We start from the raw sequence: 16,638 nt of genomic DNA on the forward strand, positions 1-16,638 counted from the left end.
GTAGGGGAAATATAAGAGAGGAAGCTTACCAAGAGGACTAGATTGTAGGGGAAATATAAGAGAGGAAGTGTACCAAGAGGACTAGACTGTAGGGTAAATATAAGAGAGGAAGTGTACCAAGAGGACTAGACTGTAGGGGAAATATAAGAGAGGAAGCTTACCAAGAGGACTAGATTGTAGGGGAAATATAAGAGAGGAAGTGTACCAAGAGGACTAGACTGTAGGGTAAATATAAGAGAGGAAGTGTACCAAGAGGACTAGGCTGTAGGGGAAATATAAGAGAGGAAGTGTACCAAGAGGACTAGACTTTAGAATAAATACTGTGTACTGCCAGCATGCCAAGAGGACTAGACTGTAGGGGAAATATAAGACAGGAAGCGTGCCAAGAGGACTAGACTGTAGGAGAAATATAAGAGAGGAAGCGTACCAAGAGGACTAGACTTTTTGAATAAATACTGTGTACTGCCAGCGTACCAAGAAGACTAGACTATATGGGAAGTACTGAGTAGTGCCTGAATGCCAAGAGGACTAGATTGTAGGGGAAAAATAAGAGAGGCAGCGAGCCAAGAGGTCTAGACTATAGAGGAAATATAAGTCAGGTAAAGTGAAAAATTGACTAGACTTTTGAATAAATACAGTGAAGAACCAGCGTGCCAAGAGCACTAGACCGTAAGAGAAATATAAGAAAGGCTCATGGTTATTCTGTGTCTAATGTATGTTTTTGTCTATCTAAACCATTCCAGTCAACGTATTTCTGATGCTGGTGCATACACTCTCTATAGCTGAAATAAGCAGGGAGAGCAGAGCAGCTTCTAACCCCTCCCTCATTGGCATGGCCGTACCCACAGTGTGGCCCCCAGAGGAATCCCCACAGAGGTACAGTGGGTATTTAACCCAGAGAAGAGAGGTAACCTGACCTATGAAGGTCTGTGTGGCGCTGTGCTACCCCATACCCTCTACACATCAGAGGAATGAGGCTCTCTCCGGCTCCTGCTCTAGATCCAAGTCTGGCTGGTAGTCTGGGTCTACTACATCTAGCTGTGGTGGCTGGTGGGCTTGCCTTGCTCTCGTCTGCCTCTGCCTCTGCCTCTGGGCTGGAGTCTGTCAGATGCAAGCTCCAAGGCACCCCTCGTCCTCCGGCGTTCTCCCAGGACGGGGACTTTGTCATCGGGGGTGTTTTCTCCATCCACAGCTACATGCACACTGTGGATCACAGCTACACCAGCCTGCCTGAGCCCCTGCAGTGCACAGGGAGGTCAGTGAGCGCAAGAGGGAACAGGGGACAGGACTCTGGCTGTGTGGGGAGACAGATGAATTGTGTTTTAAAGACACGGAGACAGTGTTTAAAGACAGATAAACAGTGTGTTAAAGACAGGAAAACAGTATTTTAAAGACATATAACCATTGTTTTAAAGACAGATAAACCGTGTTTTTAAGACAGATAAACAGTGTGTTTGTGTCTGAGAGAGTAGATAAAGCCTACTGTTACAAAGTGTCACATTTTCAAATGCAGGCTATACTACAATGTCCTCAAGTACCGATATCAAATGTGTAGGCATGCAGACAGTGGAAAATAAGACTAACTATGGAGATGTTTGCCCTCGTATAACCATATATTCTATAGGCTAGTTTACCATTTAGTCAAGTGGTGCTCACTCACCTATCTTCTATTTACAGTTTGAACTCCCGTGAGTTGCGCTTCTCGCGCGCCATGGTCTTCGCAGTTGACGAGATAAACAACAGTTCGGATCTCCTACCGGGTGTCACACTCGGTTATCAAGTGCACGACTCGTGCAACACGGTCCCCATGGCCATGAATGTGGCCTTCCATCTGGCTAATGGCCTGGACCCAATGTTTGATACCGGAGAACAGTGCTCGGGGTCGCCTACAGTAACAGCTATCGTGGGAGAGTCTGCCTCCTCGCCTACCATCAGCATGTTGCGCATCATCGGCCCTTTTGGAATTCCTCAGGTAATCTCCTACGGAAAGAAATCATTCAGCTTATTTTAATTTATTTCTATTGCCTCTCCTTCAGGAATGAGTTCAACTTTTAATTTGCCAAGTTCCAATTGTATTCTCCTGTCTTTCAGGAATATAAATTTCTGTGTGAAATTTTGAGGAGAAAGGCATTTGAACATAGACTCAGGACTATGAGTCTGGAGTACTTCTGTAGGCATTAAAACATGCTCTGAGGACTATAGGCTAGGTTGTTATGGGAGACCAGGGATTAGTGTCACACCTTTTACTCATGTTTTTCATAGCACCAGTATGTCTTATAATACTATTATCAATAGTAACCTCATACCACACAGCTAAACAAAACAAGCAGGAACTTGCCAATAACTAAAACTCGTTTGGCCGACATGATGATCTTTCTCATGTTTTCGACTGTCTGTTTTTAACTAGGTGAGCCACTTTTCCACCTGTGCGTGTCTGAGTGATAAGAAACAGTATCCAACCTTCTTCAGAACCATCCCCAGTGATCAGTTCCAGGCTGCCGCTCTGGCCCACCTCATCAGGCACTTCGGCTGGACCTGGATTGGGGCGGTCCGTTCCGACTCTGACTACGGTAATTACGGGATGGCGGCTTTCCTACAGGCAGCACAAGAGGAGGGCATCTGTGTGGAGTATTCTGAAGCCTTCTCCCGTACCAACCCACTCAGCAGAGTGCAACGGGTGGCCGATGTGATCCGCAGGTGATCCGTGATTACTGGTGAACTTTTCATTCACACAAATGCAAGCCCATATCTATAAAAAATACTATTGTTAATAATTTCTCTCTTTTCCAAAAGCTGATCTGTGAGACCAACATGATTTGCATATCTTAATTACGTCAGAAGTGTTCATTAATAATAATGTTCATGTTCACTTCACTGAGACATTCCAGTAAATGACAAACATGACCAGCATATTAAGCATATGATATAATCATGTTCCCCAGCTCCACAGCCAGTGTGGTGGTTGCATTTGTATCCTACAGGGACATGAAAATCTTGCTGAGGGAGATTGACAGCCTGCCCTCTCCGCCCCGCCAGTGGATCGGGACTGAGTCCTGGGTCACTGACCCAGATATGCTGCGTTTCGGCCTGTGTGCCGGGGCCATTGGATTTGGCATCCAACGCTCTGTCATCCCCGGCCTCAGGAACTTCCTCCTGGACCTCTCCCCACAGAAGGTGTCCAACTCTCCCCTGCTCACTGAGTTCTGGGAGGGAGCCTTTGGCTGTAGGCTGGGGATAGGTATCTATCTATCGATCTATCTATCTATCTATCGATCTACCTATCTATCTTTCGATCGATCGGTTGATCGATCTATCTATCTATCTATATATTTACATGTCTCTGTCTATCTGTCTATCTGTCGGTCTGACTCTGTCTGTCTGTCTGTCTGTCTGTCTGTCTGTCTGTCTGTCTGTCGGTCTTTCTGTCTGTCTGTAGGGACCTCATCTACAGATATTGGGGTTGAAGAGAAGGTGTGTGATGGCAGTGAGGATATACAGCAGCTACAGACCCCCTACACAGATACATCCCAGCTGCGTGTCACTAACATGGTTTATAAAGCTGTTTATGCCATAGCACACGCCATCCACAGCATCGTTTGTGAAGAGAGAGAAAACTCCACTGTGAACTGTGACAAAAACCTTAATGTGAAGCCAACACAGGTGAATGACAAGTCTGTAGTATCATTTCCTGATAAATATGTTTATTTCAACTACATGTATGAAGGCCTAGGAGTTTTCATTATACTTTACAACTTCTTCTGAAGTAACACATCTGTTAAATTTGAGTTGAATTTATGTTCTGTTTCTCTCTCCATCTATCTTCCCTTTTCTCAATTTCTGTCTTTCCATCTTTCTTCATCTCTCATCTCTCTCTTCCCCTCTCTCCATCTATCGCTCAATCTCTCTTCCCCTCACTCATCTCTGTCTTCCCTTATCTCCATCTCTCTACACCTCTCTCCTTCTCTCACGTCCCCTCTCTCTCTCTCCCTTGACCTTCCAACCCCCAGGTCCTGGAGAGATTGAGGAGGGTGAACTTCTCTCGTAACGGGTACCAGGTGTCTTTCGATGCCAACGGGGACCCAGTGGCCACCTATGAGCTGGTCAACTGGCAGATACAGGAGAGTGGGAAGATGGAGTTTGTGACAGTGGGGCTCTATGATGGGTCTCTGCCTCCTGACCAGAGGCTTGACATCGAGAGGGAAATCACCTGGTTAAAGAACAGTACACAAGTACCTGTGTCAGTGTGCAGTGAGAGCTGTCCCCCAGGCACTCGTAAGGCTGTACAGACAGGAAAGCCTGTATGCTGTTATGACTGTATCCAATGTGCAGAGGGACAGATCAGTAATAAATCAGGTAGGACTTTAGGAACAGTTGGCAAAAATGTGTAGTAATTTCTGTCACGGTTTACTAAGTACTGGTTTCTTCCTATTACCAGCACAACAAAGGTAGTGTCTGTCAATCATGTTCCTGTTCTTATTTTCTCATGTAAGCTGCAAATTAATTCAACATTCTTTATTGTAAACTGAAAAGTGCAGCATTGTGGGACATGTATTTGTAAATAAATAAAACCTGAATCTATTATTATTAACATTTGATGTCTGATGTTTTGTCCTGGTCAGATTCTTCAGACTGTCTGATCTGTCCCGAGGAGTACTGGCCCAACGCTGAGAGAGACCTCTGTATCCTTAAACCTGTTGAGTTCCTGTCCTTCCATGAGGTCCTTGGAATCATCCTGACTGCCTGCTCTGTGGGCGGGGCTCTGCTGGCCATCGCCACGGCAGCTGTCTTCTACCGCCACCGACATTCGGCCATCGTCAGGGCCAACAACTCTGAGCTGAGCTTCCTGCTGCTCTTCTCCTTGGCTCTGTGTTTTCTGTGTTCTCTTACTTTCATTGGCCGGCCCTCTGAATGGTCCTGTATGCTGCGCCACACAGCGTTTGGGATCACCTTCGTCCTCTGCATCTCTTGTGTTCTGGGGAAAACAATAGTGGTGTTGATGGCCTTCAGGGCTACGCTTCCAGCCAGTAATGTCATGAAATGGTTTGGTCCTCCACAGCAGAGATTGACTGTAGTGTCCTTCACGTTTGTCCAGGCTATGATATGCACTCTGTGGTTGGTCCTGTCCCCTCCCTTCCCTGTTAAAAACATCACTACCTACAAGGAAAAGATCATTCTAGAGTGTGATGTGGGTTCAGCTATTGGTTTCTGGGCTGTGTTGGGCTATATAGGACTCCTGTCTCTCTTGTGCTTTGTGCTGGCTTTTCTGGCTCGGAAGCTGCCTGATAACTTCAATGAGGCCAAATTCATCACCTTCAGCATGCTCATATTCTGTGCAGTCTGGATCACCTTTATCCCAGCTTATGTCAGCTCTCCTGGGAAGTTCACTGTAGCTGTGGAGATCTTTGCCATCATCACCTCTAGCTTTGGGTTGTTCTTTCTATTATTTGTTCCTAAATGCTTTATTATTCTGTTCAGGCCGGAGAAGAACACCAAGAAACACCTCATGGAGAAGACATCCAATGATATACGTTATTAAGAAATGATTGAGTGGAAAAAACATTGTAACGTTCAGTTATATGGTTTATCATACAGTTAGGTAGAACTACTCTAACAGAGATAAACAATAATTTAGCAGGTAATCATTGGTAACATTGTAACTAGGAACATGACACAGGTTCACTTTAGATATTCCAATATTATGAGAGATTGTTCAAATCTAGAGTGTTAAAGTGATTTTACTAATGCCCTAGACAATAGGAAGTACTGTGCCGCCTTGTTTCATAGATTTATCTAAAGCTTTTGACACTGTTGTAAGCTGTCGTTAATAGAACTGGGATCGGATGCCTGTCGTTGGGTTTAGGACTATCTAAAGGATAGAAGTCAGGCTGATAGAGTCGACGTCATCCAGTCATAGCCATTAGAGTTTGGATACCCTCAAGGTTCTATACTTGGTCCATTACTGTTCACTCTCTACATAAACAATATCTGTGATGAGATAAGAACTTGTCAAATTCATTTATATGCTGATGACACTGTCATGTACTCTATCGCTTCAACGGCTGACCAAGCATTATCACTATTGTAGGCAGATTTTGAGATATTACAAGGGTATTTTATACAGCTGAAACTTGTTTTAAATGCAAATAAAACACATTTTATGATTTTAATAGGTTCAAAAAGTTGGTTGAAAATACACTTGCACTTACGAGCTTGGATGGTTTTTCGAATTAATCAGGTCTCTGCATACAAATACTTAGGGACATGGCTTCCTCTATAGAAACAGGACATGCTTGTCCTCTACAAATAGAAGACAAATGATACAAGCTACTTTTATGTCTGTTATAGATTATGGGGATATTATTTATATGCATCAACACTTATATCGCTGGATGCTACTTATCATTGCGCACTTAGGTTTATTACGGGTGCTAGCTACAGAACTCACCACTGTGTTTTATATCAAAATGTGGGTTGAACTTTGCTGTCTGTGAGACGAGAACACGCTCTCGTGTTTGTCTATAAAGCACTTCCGAATAAGCTACCTTCTAATTTATCATCACTCATCAATATTAGAATTATATATCCTAAAACCAGGTCACAAGCATGGACTACACTTGAGGCCCATGCGATTTCCACAGAGTTGGGTATGGCTGTCTTTTCCTAATACGCTCCTTGCCTATGGAATAGCCTGCTATTGATATAACATTGAAATGCATTTGTTCAATTGATATTGTAATTCATCATATTATGTATTATTATAAAATAATTAAAATGTTTATACACAGTTGAAGTCAGAAGTTTACATACACTTAGGTTGGAGTCATTATGTTTAGGGAATTTTTATCAATAATGACTTATTATGTATACATTTCAATCAGGACTGACTAATCAGAGTCCTATTATGTTACTGTATATGTATGCATTTTCCTTCTTAATCCTAGTACTGAATATAATGTGTGTAAATATAATAAGGAATTAGAACAATTACTGTCTGTTCCTTGGTAGAAATGAATGAACGATATCTTCAGACTGGCTAGAATGCTTATCTACACAAGAAGACCTTGGCTCATAAATTATATTAAATTGGTAGAGAGACGATGTGGGAAGGCTTGAGATACTGCCTTTGTACCAGGGTGTGAGAAGAGACGGGTTGGTACTGGAACTAATGATGACATTTTTAACTGTGGTAAACTGTATCGTGTTCAGTACTCTCGTGAATAAACTCTGCTGATTGACTTTAAGACTGGGCCGATGTACACCCCAGACCACAGGGACAGTGACTAGATCCAAACGAACAGTGCTTTTCCCAGTCGGCAGCAGGTCAGTAGCCTTTATTCTCGAATTTGGGAGGGATTTTTTAATTTATTTTTGATTAAATGTTATAAAGGAGTTTGGATTTAATCAATAATAGGTGCTTGAATATTCTGAACAAATACAACGGGTTTCTACCTTGTGTTTTAACCAAAATTGATAGGAAGGAAAATTTACCTGTAGTAAGGTGCACTACCATAAATAAACTAGAGCTTAATAAATCCTGGTTTTGCAAGCCGGAAGGTTATTAAGGAGGGATATAGTACGCATTGGGGAATTAGGACGCTTGTTCCGTACAAATAGGATAGCCATCAATTCAAAAAACATACCTAAATAAAGTTTGAACCTGAGTAGTCTATCTGTATATGGGAAGTAGTCTGACTATGAAGAAGTAGCAGATAGATATATATATATATATATATATATATATATATATATATATATATATATATATATATATAAAACAGGTGAGGATAAATTAGGCTTGGTGAGAAGGCAGGGTAATTCTAGACGAAAAGAATAATTGAACCTGTACAATGCTGAAAGAAATTAATATCTAAGGGGAGGACAGGGTAACTTAGTCTAGAGTAGTAAGATATGAGATATTAACGTTGAAAGTCCCAAGGAAAATATCCTACGGGTGAAATGTAATGTCCGATCAAACGTCATCTATAGATGAGGTTTCCAGGAAGGAGAAATACATACTGATTATGATTAAAGAGACACACACATAGTCAGACAGAAAAACAACTAAAAGTAACTAAGTAACGGTAAATAGCAGATTCATAGAAATACAAATAGAAGGTCAAATTAAATATAGAAAGGCATAGATAAGTGATTAAATACCATAGCTACTAGTAACGGTAAGGATTAAGGATGGGTGGAAATTCCTCAAAGGAGGTGCCGGAACTAACGGGAGACGAGCGTTGTATGGAACAGAAAGACAAGAGAAATATTGATTTCGGTCTAAGATGGAGAAAGAAATATGATGTTGATGGTCGTCTAAATGTAGAAAAGCTGGAATCACTTATAAAACAGATACATAAGGAATGTGGAAAAAATTTGAAAAAGCAGAATAAACAGGGGTTATACACAGCTGGAGTTTGGCTTTCAGAAGCAAAAAAGAGAGTGGGGGGCGCAGATAGTAGTAAATCTTAAAAGAGTCCGCTCCCGCAGATGAAAAAGTTAACCAATTGGGTGGAGGTGAGGGTAACAAACTATATGCTTCTCGATTATACCAAGAGTACAGAGGTAATCCAGTCGATTAAATAGTGGTTGTGAGAATACGGCTGCAGGAGCTACCTGCGAAATTACCACCCATATATGTGAATCCTGCTGAAGCCAAGGGAGGTATAATAGAGTTAGAAAAGGGAATATCGTCGAGAAAAGTGGATAAGGTGAGTCAAAAGAAAAATATAAAATGTTTTAATTGTAACGAAAGTGGACATTTCGCCCGGGAGTGTAACACTCCCTGCAAACGTCACCACCAATATTGTAATTTAACTGAGGGGAAGATCAGAGGCGACAATCGGGTTAAAAAAAGAAGGGTCAGATACAAAGAGAGCGAGATTAATGAGAATCCTATCTGAGGGAAAACTTTGGGTCGTTAAATTAGGGCTATTTTCTGTTGTCCAGATGCCGGAGTTACAAATACAGGCAACTGTAAAATGGCTCTATTTGCGGAGAATCTCAGTCAGTTCCATAGTGTTGGTGGTATAGTGGTGATCGTAGCAGTCTTACAAACTGCAGTCCAGGGTTTGGTTCCCAGCTGAGGCGGTTAACAAAAATGTATTTTAGATTGTAATTAATCTATTTGTGTTTTTCCTGAAAAAATACGGTCGCTAGTGTTTGTATAAGATATGAACTGAACGTTTAATATGTGGTTTTAGATTGAATTGAAAAAATAAGTTAAAATAATGGCGAGACAATTTCGATACGCTATTTTGCCCAAAACGATCTGCTGGAATAATGTATTGAGATGGGAGTCGTATTTAAATAAATCTATCATAGAAGAGAAAGTCACCTAAAGTTAAATGTAGGGAATAACGGAGAGATACGATACAATTTCATGCTATCAGGATGTTAAAGCTTTTTATGAATCGACTGACATACGATAAATTTAGCACAGAACATGGGACGTTTAAATGTTAGGGTATAGAAAGTTGAGAAGTTAGAATTTATTAAAGCTGAACTCAATCTGAATAGGGAATATATATTTTACAGAGGCAGGCTGATTTGCGGTGTCATCTTACGTTGAACAACATCGTTCCTCAAATTTAAACAGAAAAAATGGGTTGTGGCATTTATAGAGAAAATGCATTATAGCTTAGAGTTACTTTTCAAAAGTGGCTAAAAGTTCCAAATACATTTTTTTTAAAGGAGCTAAATATCGTAAGGATAGTGGAAATAGATGCTACAGCTAGCAACGGAATTGTTAGGCATTCAATTGGGCTATACAGTGCAACACTTTGGACTATAAAATAGGTAAGAATAGTTGAATCGTAAAAAGTTGTGATTGTTTTCCCGAGTATTGATTTTTGGTTAGGTAACGCCAGTGAATTCGAACAAGAAGTTAACGTATTCTAAAAACACTATCTGTTTTCATCACGGGGAACAAGTAAATGTCTTATCTGAAAGGGACAGTACACGTTTATCACAGTGGTTTGAGTGTATGGCAGTGTATAAAATATTTTGGGACGACAATTTGAAGACAATTTGAAGATAGACTGAATGAGTTACATGAAACATCGAGGGATTTAAAACGAATGATGTGAGGGGATTATCATAATTATTAGGTTTCGTTGTTGTAGTAAAAGGTTGGGTGAAGGGGATTTCCCTGTTCCCAGAGACAAGATATCTTAAAAGGGGTACACTCACATATGGATGATTAGGAGTTTTAATTAGACAAGTGAATAACGTATTGGGAATAGAGTCGTAATTAAAATGCTAAGTCAAAGACGAGACAGTTACTTAAATCAAAATGAATTCTAAATAATAACGAAGAGACAATTACGATTTATGCCCTTCGAAATGTTTTTATAAAATTAGCAAATTTAGAGATTTTGTTTGGTGTTGTAAATTATAATTCAAGATTTGAACACATGTGATAAAATGGGGTTGGTTTATCGAACCGTACTACTGTTGCTGCAGACAATCAACAATTATTTACAATTCATTGAAAGTCGTTACGGATTGGGTCGAGGTTGAGCACTTGTTGATGACATCACTCGCAAGGCACTTTTGTCGCCACGGAAATTATGTTGTGACTGGGGGTAACAGAGAAAATTGTTTGTCTTTTAGAAGGAAAATGCGTGCATTATTGTTTTGAGTCACTTTTCAGAAGTTGATAAAAATTTCCAAATACATTTTTTAAAGTAGTTTGTGAGTCGTCAGGATAGTCAGGAAAGATGCTAAAAACTAGCAGTTTAGTCGCTAGGTGGGCATCATAGATTTGTGGTGTTTATTTGGACTGTATTAGGCTATGAGAAAGGGTGACTGGATGTCTGAATCGTAAAACATCATGATAATGGATTCTGATGGTTATTGATGGTTACTGATTGTTTTTTTCTTGAAGCAGATAATGATTTGTTTTATTGAGATGAGTCTCTGAGTAATTTTGTCATCTGAAGCATTATAGTAGTGAGTTTTTGTATAGTATGTTTTTTGCTGATAAAAGTGGTTTGTTTATTTGGTTACTGGTTATGGTCAATTTTAGGGTTTGATTTAACTTAGTTAAACATTGTATTCTGGTGTGTTTAAGTAGGATTCCTTATTACGGGACGGATGGAAGTTATCTAAAATATGTAAATTGAAGGAGCCATGGGAGAATGCGATTGCATTTTTATTAAAAATCTGGGATTAAATTACGGATTTCTTACACTGAGAAATGTACAACATTTGTGGCAGAGGGAAAAAGTAATACATTGGATAATAATGTTATCAGGTTAATTGGATCTAAGGGTAGCATGTTCATTTAAGTAAACATATACATAGACGTTGTTTAAAACTTATGATTAATGATTTGAGTCAAAGGGGAATTATCATTAGGTTTAGTTTATAGTTCACTTTTGAGTTTCTGAATCGAAGTAGCATAGTGAATGCTAGTTAGGCGTGTTGTGTTCTTCTGGGAAAATTGAGGTTTAGGTGTCTCACTTTTAGATGTTTCCTGGGATTATAATCTTGGGGAGAGTGGGTGAGATAGCGGCCATAAACGACCAAATTGAAAAAGGCCTGGAAGTTTTGATTATCATTTAAGGTTTGCAAATATATTCACATAAAACATTTGTTAGGACTATTTGTTTGAAAGGTATTTTAAAGAGGCACGCTCTGGAACTTTATGAGTTTTTATTTATGAGTTTTAATTACACATGTGAAAATTTTTGATTTGAAGGATAAAGGGTTCTTTAATATGTCTAATGTAGCATGGAACATGACTATAAAAGGAGGGTATGACCTATTGACCTTATCATGGCTATCTTTTGGGGTCTGATCAGCCCCGGGGGAGAGACATTTGTATAATGAATTTGTGGTCAGTTGGGTTACTAATTTTAAGGTAAATTATTTATAATGGAGTTTTAGTTAGGGGGTTTAGAATTATTGTTTGAATCACTGAAGAAAGTGTTTCAGGATTCTGTTTTACAATATTAGCTGTGACATTTTTGAATTGGCTATTATGGATTTGATATTACAACAGAAAATAATTATATTTATCATTGAGAATAAATAGGGGAGATAAATTACTGTAGATAAGGTATTCCACACTATGCAACATATATTAAATTCATGTTATTGTCAGATAGAATACTGAGGATCCCTGAAGGAAAGAGCTTGTAAGTGTAGGAAGGATTTTGATATGGGTAGCATTTGTTTAGGTTCTGTTTAACTATTAGGATGTTTTTGAAATAGTATTACATTTAACAGGAATATAGGACATCTGTGATGATTTAGGATTATTGTAAGGAATAAAATAGATTGATTAAGGAAATGTAAGGACTTTAGAGATTGCCACTTATAGACATGTTTTTTCTAAAATCAATGATTTTAGATAGTCAAACAGTAAGACGCTTAGTGGCATTTTGAGAGATAGGAGACAAAGGAATTACTGTTTAAATCGGTAAATATATATATTTAAGAACATATATAAGTAGCACAGATACTTGTTAAAGTAGATAAGACACTTGACAGAGAATTGGTACAGGATTGATATGAATGGATGCCCAAGGGAGAATTGGACATACATGATAATGTCAGAAAATAAGGATAATTTACTAATCCTACCTAAGTCATTATGTAGGGTATATAAGGTTGTTACCTGGGCAGAGCCAGGTATCAAAAGGGGGGTGGGTAAGTAGTGGCCTATTGGATAAGAAACTAATAATAAAAATAATAATAAAAAATGAGCTAACAAATAGGCATAGAAGTTATAGATATAATCAGATAAAACATATCTGATTGTCCAGGATTTTATGCATTACAGGTGAACTACAGGTGAAGTCACTCAATCCAGTCCCTGAGGCTTGTTGGGGGGACCATACCAAGGACTCCTGGTGACAGCTAGCTGAAAGAGCTACCCGGATTCATATCACACGGCGGGAGGGTAAGACACACTGACACTGTCGAACAATAAACAGTGTTCGAGAGGAGAACTGGAATTAACAGAATTCCGGGGGCCATCTCTCGAATGAAGATTTCCTTTCCCGTCATTCCATCCCTGTTTTTGTTCATAGAAGTGAAAGTGTGTCTGGCTCTTGCTGATGATGTGTTCTCTGGAAGAGAGTGGGGCTTTATGGGTGGGCTGTCCATCCTGAGCTGAGTTGTGGGAGCCTTATTCCTGATACACCATGAACACCGAGAAGGCCAGAGGGTAATATTGACATAGTTAAACAATGAGGATTTAGTATTAATCAAGCATTAGAGATCACTTGATCTGGATAAACAGGAAGTGAGTGTGAGACTGGGAAGGATGTCTAAGAGGAGTTCTATGTAGACCAAATGGGGCCTCTGACTCCTTGGCAGTTTAGGACTAAGAGCAGCTATTATGGAAGACATCTATGCAAGTCCCTGTGTAGTTCATGGAAACAGGTTATAGCTCACATCATGTGAGAGGGCTACATAAATCTACATACCCAGTATGGAAGAAGATGGAGTGTAGTGAAAGTAAGGGTGTCAGTGCGTAACCTAGTGCAGTTTAACTGGTAATGGGTATTCTAACCTCTGGTTAGAGTGGATTCAATATACGGCCAGATCAATAGCTAAAGAAGAATGCTATGCTTGTGCCACAGCAAACCTCAGTTGACAACCATCCCTTTTCCATTAAATTGAATTAATTCACCTAAGGGAATGGCCTATATGGTAAAGCTATTCATGGAAGCAGGAAAGCCAGATAATAACAGTTGTATGGATTTGCACTATTTATATCCACGCTCCTCTGAAATCTAAGCTTCCTCCTTTCACAGAGGCAAGGGGAGACTGTTTACTGTTTGATTCAGTATAGTACTTCTAGGAAATATGTGGGGGAAATCAGTACCTGCAATAGGACAGATAATGTTACTTCTGACGCGACAAATGAGTGATTTGGCAGGCTGGTTGAGATCTGGGGATTTCAGTAAGATAAGTAAGATAAGATAAGATAAGTAAGATAAGGTAAGGAGGCCCAGGGCTCACATCTGGTGGTGGTTGTGTGGGGGAATGACGTTATGGCCGAGTATTACCGGCTAATTGGACAGGGGTATGTGCACTAGTACATTTGGGAATGCCTTTCACACTCATTCAACACCATGACATGATGTTGGCTAAACGGGAGAAACAAAGTACTCTGTCTGGGTCTTTTGATGATAGAGTTTATATTGACAACATTGGGGTTCCACGGGGGGTGCCAGACAAGTTCAAGGTTAGAAATAGATCCTGGCAGGATTAGAGTGGTGGATTGGATCAATTATGTCTATTATAATCCACAGCGCTCCACCAATTATATCAGAGATGTAATGAATGGCTTGGCAGAATAGAATAGTCTTGGATATGTTTGCTGGCTGAAAAGGGTGGGAGTATATGGAGGTAGTTTGGAATCCCGATGACACAGGTCCGGATGGATCAGTGAACAAGGCCTTGGCTGGTTTACACACCCTAGCTCACGAGTTGGCAGTTGGGTTGACAGTGTGTTTGGAAGATGGAAAAATGTCATGATTACTGTGTTATGGGCTACAGTACCTTCACCTGTGTGACTGTGTTAGTTTTGTGCAGATGTGTTTTGGTTGCGTGTATGAAAGTTATCATTTCCAGGACTATGGAGAAATCAATGACACTTCAGATGGTGAAATATGGACCAATCCCAAGCTCTGACCAGTGGAATACAAAATACATGGCTCCGGACGTAATAGAAGAATCCGGATCCTTTCACTCGCGAGTAGACCATATTTGATGTTTAGGGAATTTAGATGTTTTCTTGTTTCAATGTATAGACAGTTTTTTCATGAAGATTGTGACGGAAAATCCTGATAAGTAGAGTTAAGATTCTGATGTAGGTTAGAAGTCATTGAAGTTGATTGTGTGTACATATTGGTTTGTCTTATTCTAGTATATCATTGATATTTCCATGTAGTGTTTAATGATGGTATGAATTGTAAAGTCATTTTAGGGTGGATTGTTAGGAAAATTGTGATATAATGACTGAACAATAGTCTTATTTTAAATGAAACTGTAACTAAGTAAACTTATACTCTGTTTTATTATATCTGATTAACAATATGAGTTCATAAGAAGGGATTGTGTGACACGGACATGGAGTAATTAAAGTTAATGAACACCATTCCAACTAGGAAGAAAGGAATAGTTTGTGGATTAAGTAAGTAGAAAAGGTAGTTAACCTATGGTTGAACCGACGAAACTGAGCTCTGGGGTGTTTTAGATAAGGCAGTGAGTGCATTCCTAGGTTTTCTGTTAATTAGAACTGTCAGCTAAGTGGTGATTGATAATGGCGAGGGGTCTAAAGTTAATTCAGTTAGGTTATGTGACCTGTGAGTGTGTTAGTGAGTTGGAATTAACTTTTGAACTCACTTGATTCTCGGTTGGGAGGAGGGGATTCATTTTAGAAGCAATGAAATTATGTCATGTTAATGTATATAAACTGTTGCTCGTGATAACGTGGCAGTGCGCTCCGAGAATAAATTCTGTTACCTATTATTGAAAAGACTGGTCTCCATCTATTTTATGCAAACAAGAATCTTACAAATTCTCATAAAATAGATGAAGGGAATTCAATTAATGAAAACATATTGGAATAACTAAATTCCTGTAACAACATCCCAGCTGTGTGTCACTAACATGGTGTACAAAGCTGTTTATTCCACAGCACACGCCATCCACAGCATCGTTTGTGAAGAAAGAGAAAACTCCACTGTGAACTGTGACAATAACCTCCATGAGAAACCTCTATGTGAAGCCAACACAGGTGAATAACAAGATGATAGTATAATGTCCTGATAAATATGTTTATTTAGACTACGTGTATGAAGTCCTAGGAGTTCTCATTATACTTTACAACTTGTTCTGAAGTAACGCATCTGATAAAAATATGAGTTGAATTAATGTCCTGTGTCTTTCTCCCCCTCAATCCAATTCTCTCTTCCCTTCTGACCATCTCTCTTCCCACCTCTCCAGCTCTCCCATCCCCCTTGACTTTCCAATTTTTTATTTTTTTTATTTTACTAGGCAAGTCAGTTAAGAACAAATTCTTATTTTCAATGACGGCCTAGGAACAGTGGGTTAACTGCCTGTTCAGGTGCAGAACGACAGATTTGTACATTGTCAGCTCAGGGATTTGAACTTGCAATCTTCCGGTTACTAGTCCAATGCTCTAACCACTAGGCTACCCTGCCGCCCCAAACACCAGGTCCTGGAGAGATTGTGGAGGGTGAACTTCTCTCGTAACGGGTACCAGGTGTCTTTCGATGCCAACGGGGACCCAGTGGCCACCTATGAGCTGGTCAACTGGCCGATACGGGAGAGTGGGAATATGGGGTTTGTGACAGTGGGGCGCTATGATGCGTCCCTACCTCCTGACCAGAGGTTTGACATGGAGAGGGAAATCACCAGGGTAAAGACCAGTACACAAGTACCTTTGCCAGTGTGCAGTGAGAGCTGTCCCCTAGGCACTCGTAAGGCTGTACAGAAAGGAAAGCCTGTATGCTGTTATGACTATCCAATGTGCAGAGGGAGAGATCAGTAGTAAATCAGGTAGGACTATAGGAAGAGTTGGCATAAAATGTGTTGTAATTTCTATCCCGGTTTACTAAGTAGTGGTTTATTCATATTACCAGGAACATATTGTCA

The 16,638-nt window shown here is 40.0% G+C and overlaps 1 protein-coding gene across 1 annotated transcript; it reads left to right on the plus strand.

The window, feature by feature from the left end:
- Nucleotides 1-941: 941 nt before the first annotated feature.
- On the plus strand, nt 942-6,726 carry LOC116354738 (extracellular calcium-sensing receptor-like). The gene is made up of 7 exons (XM_031795422.1): nt 942-1,255; nt 1,678-1,972; nt 2,408-2,697; nt 2,943-3,238; nt 3,437-3,660; nt 4,008-4,353; nt 4,620-6,726. Exons 1-7 carry the CDS (start codon nt 972-974, stop codon nt 5,534-5,536), a joined length of 2,652 nt encoding a protein of 883 aa, XP_031651282.1. The 5' UTR covers nt 942-971; the 3' UTR covers nt 5,537-6,726.
- The last annotated feature ends 9,912 nt before the right edge of the window (nt 6,727-16,638 follow it).

Source organism: Oncorhynchus kisutch, linkage group LG18 (genome assembly GCF_002021735.2).
Source record: "Oncorhynchus kisutch isolate 150728-3 linkage group LG18, Okis_V2, whole genome shotgun sequence".
Taxonomy (NCBI): domain Eukaryota; kingdom Metazoa; phylum Chordata; class Actinopteri; order Salmoniformes; family Salmonidae; genus Oncorhynchus; species Oncorhynchus kisutch.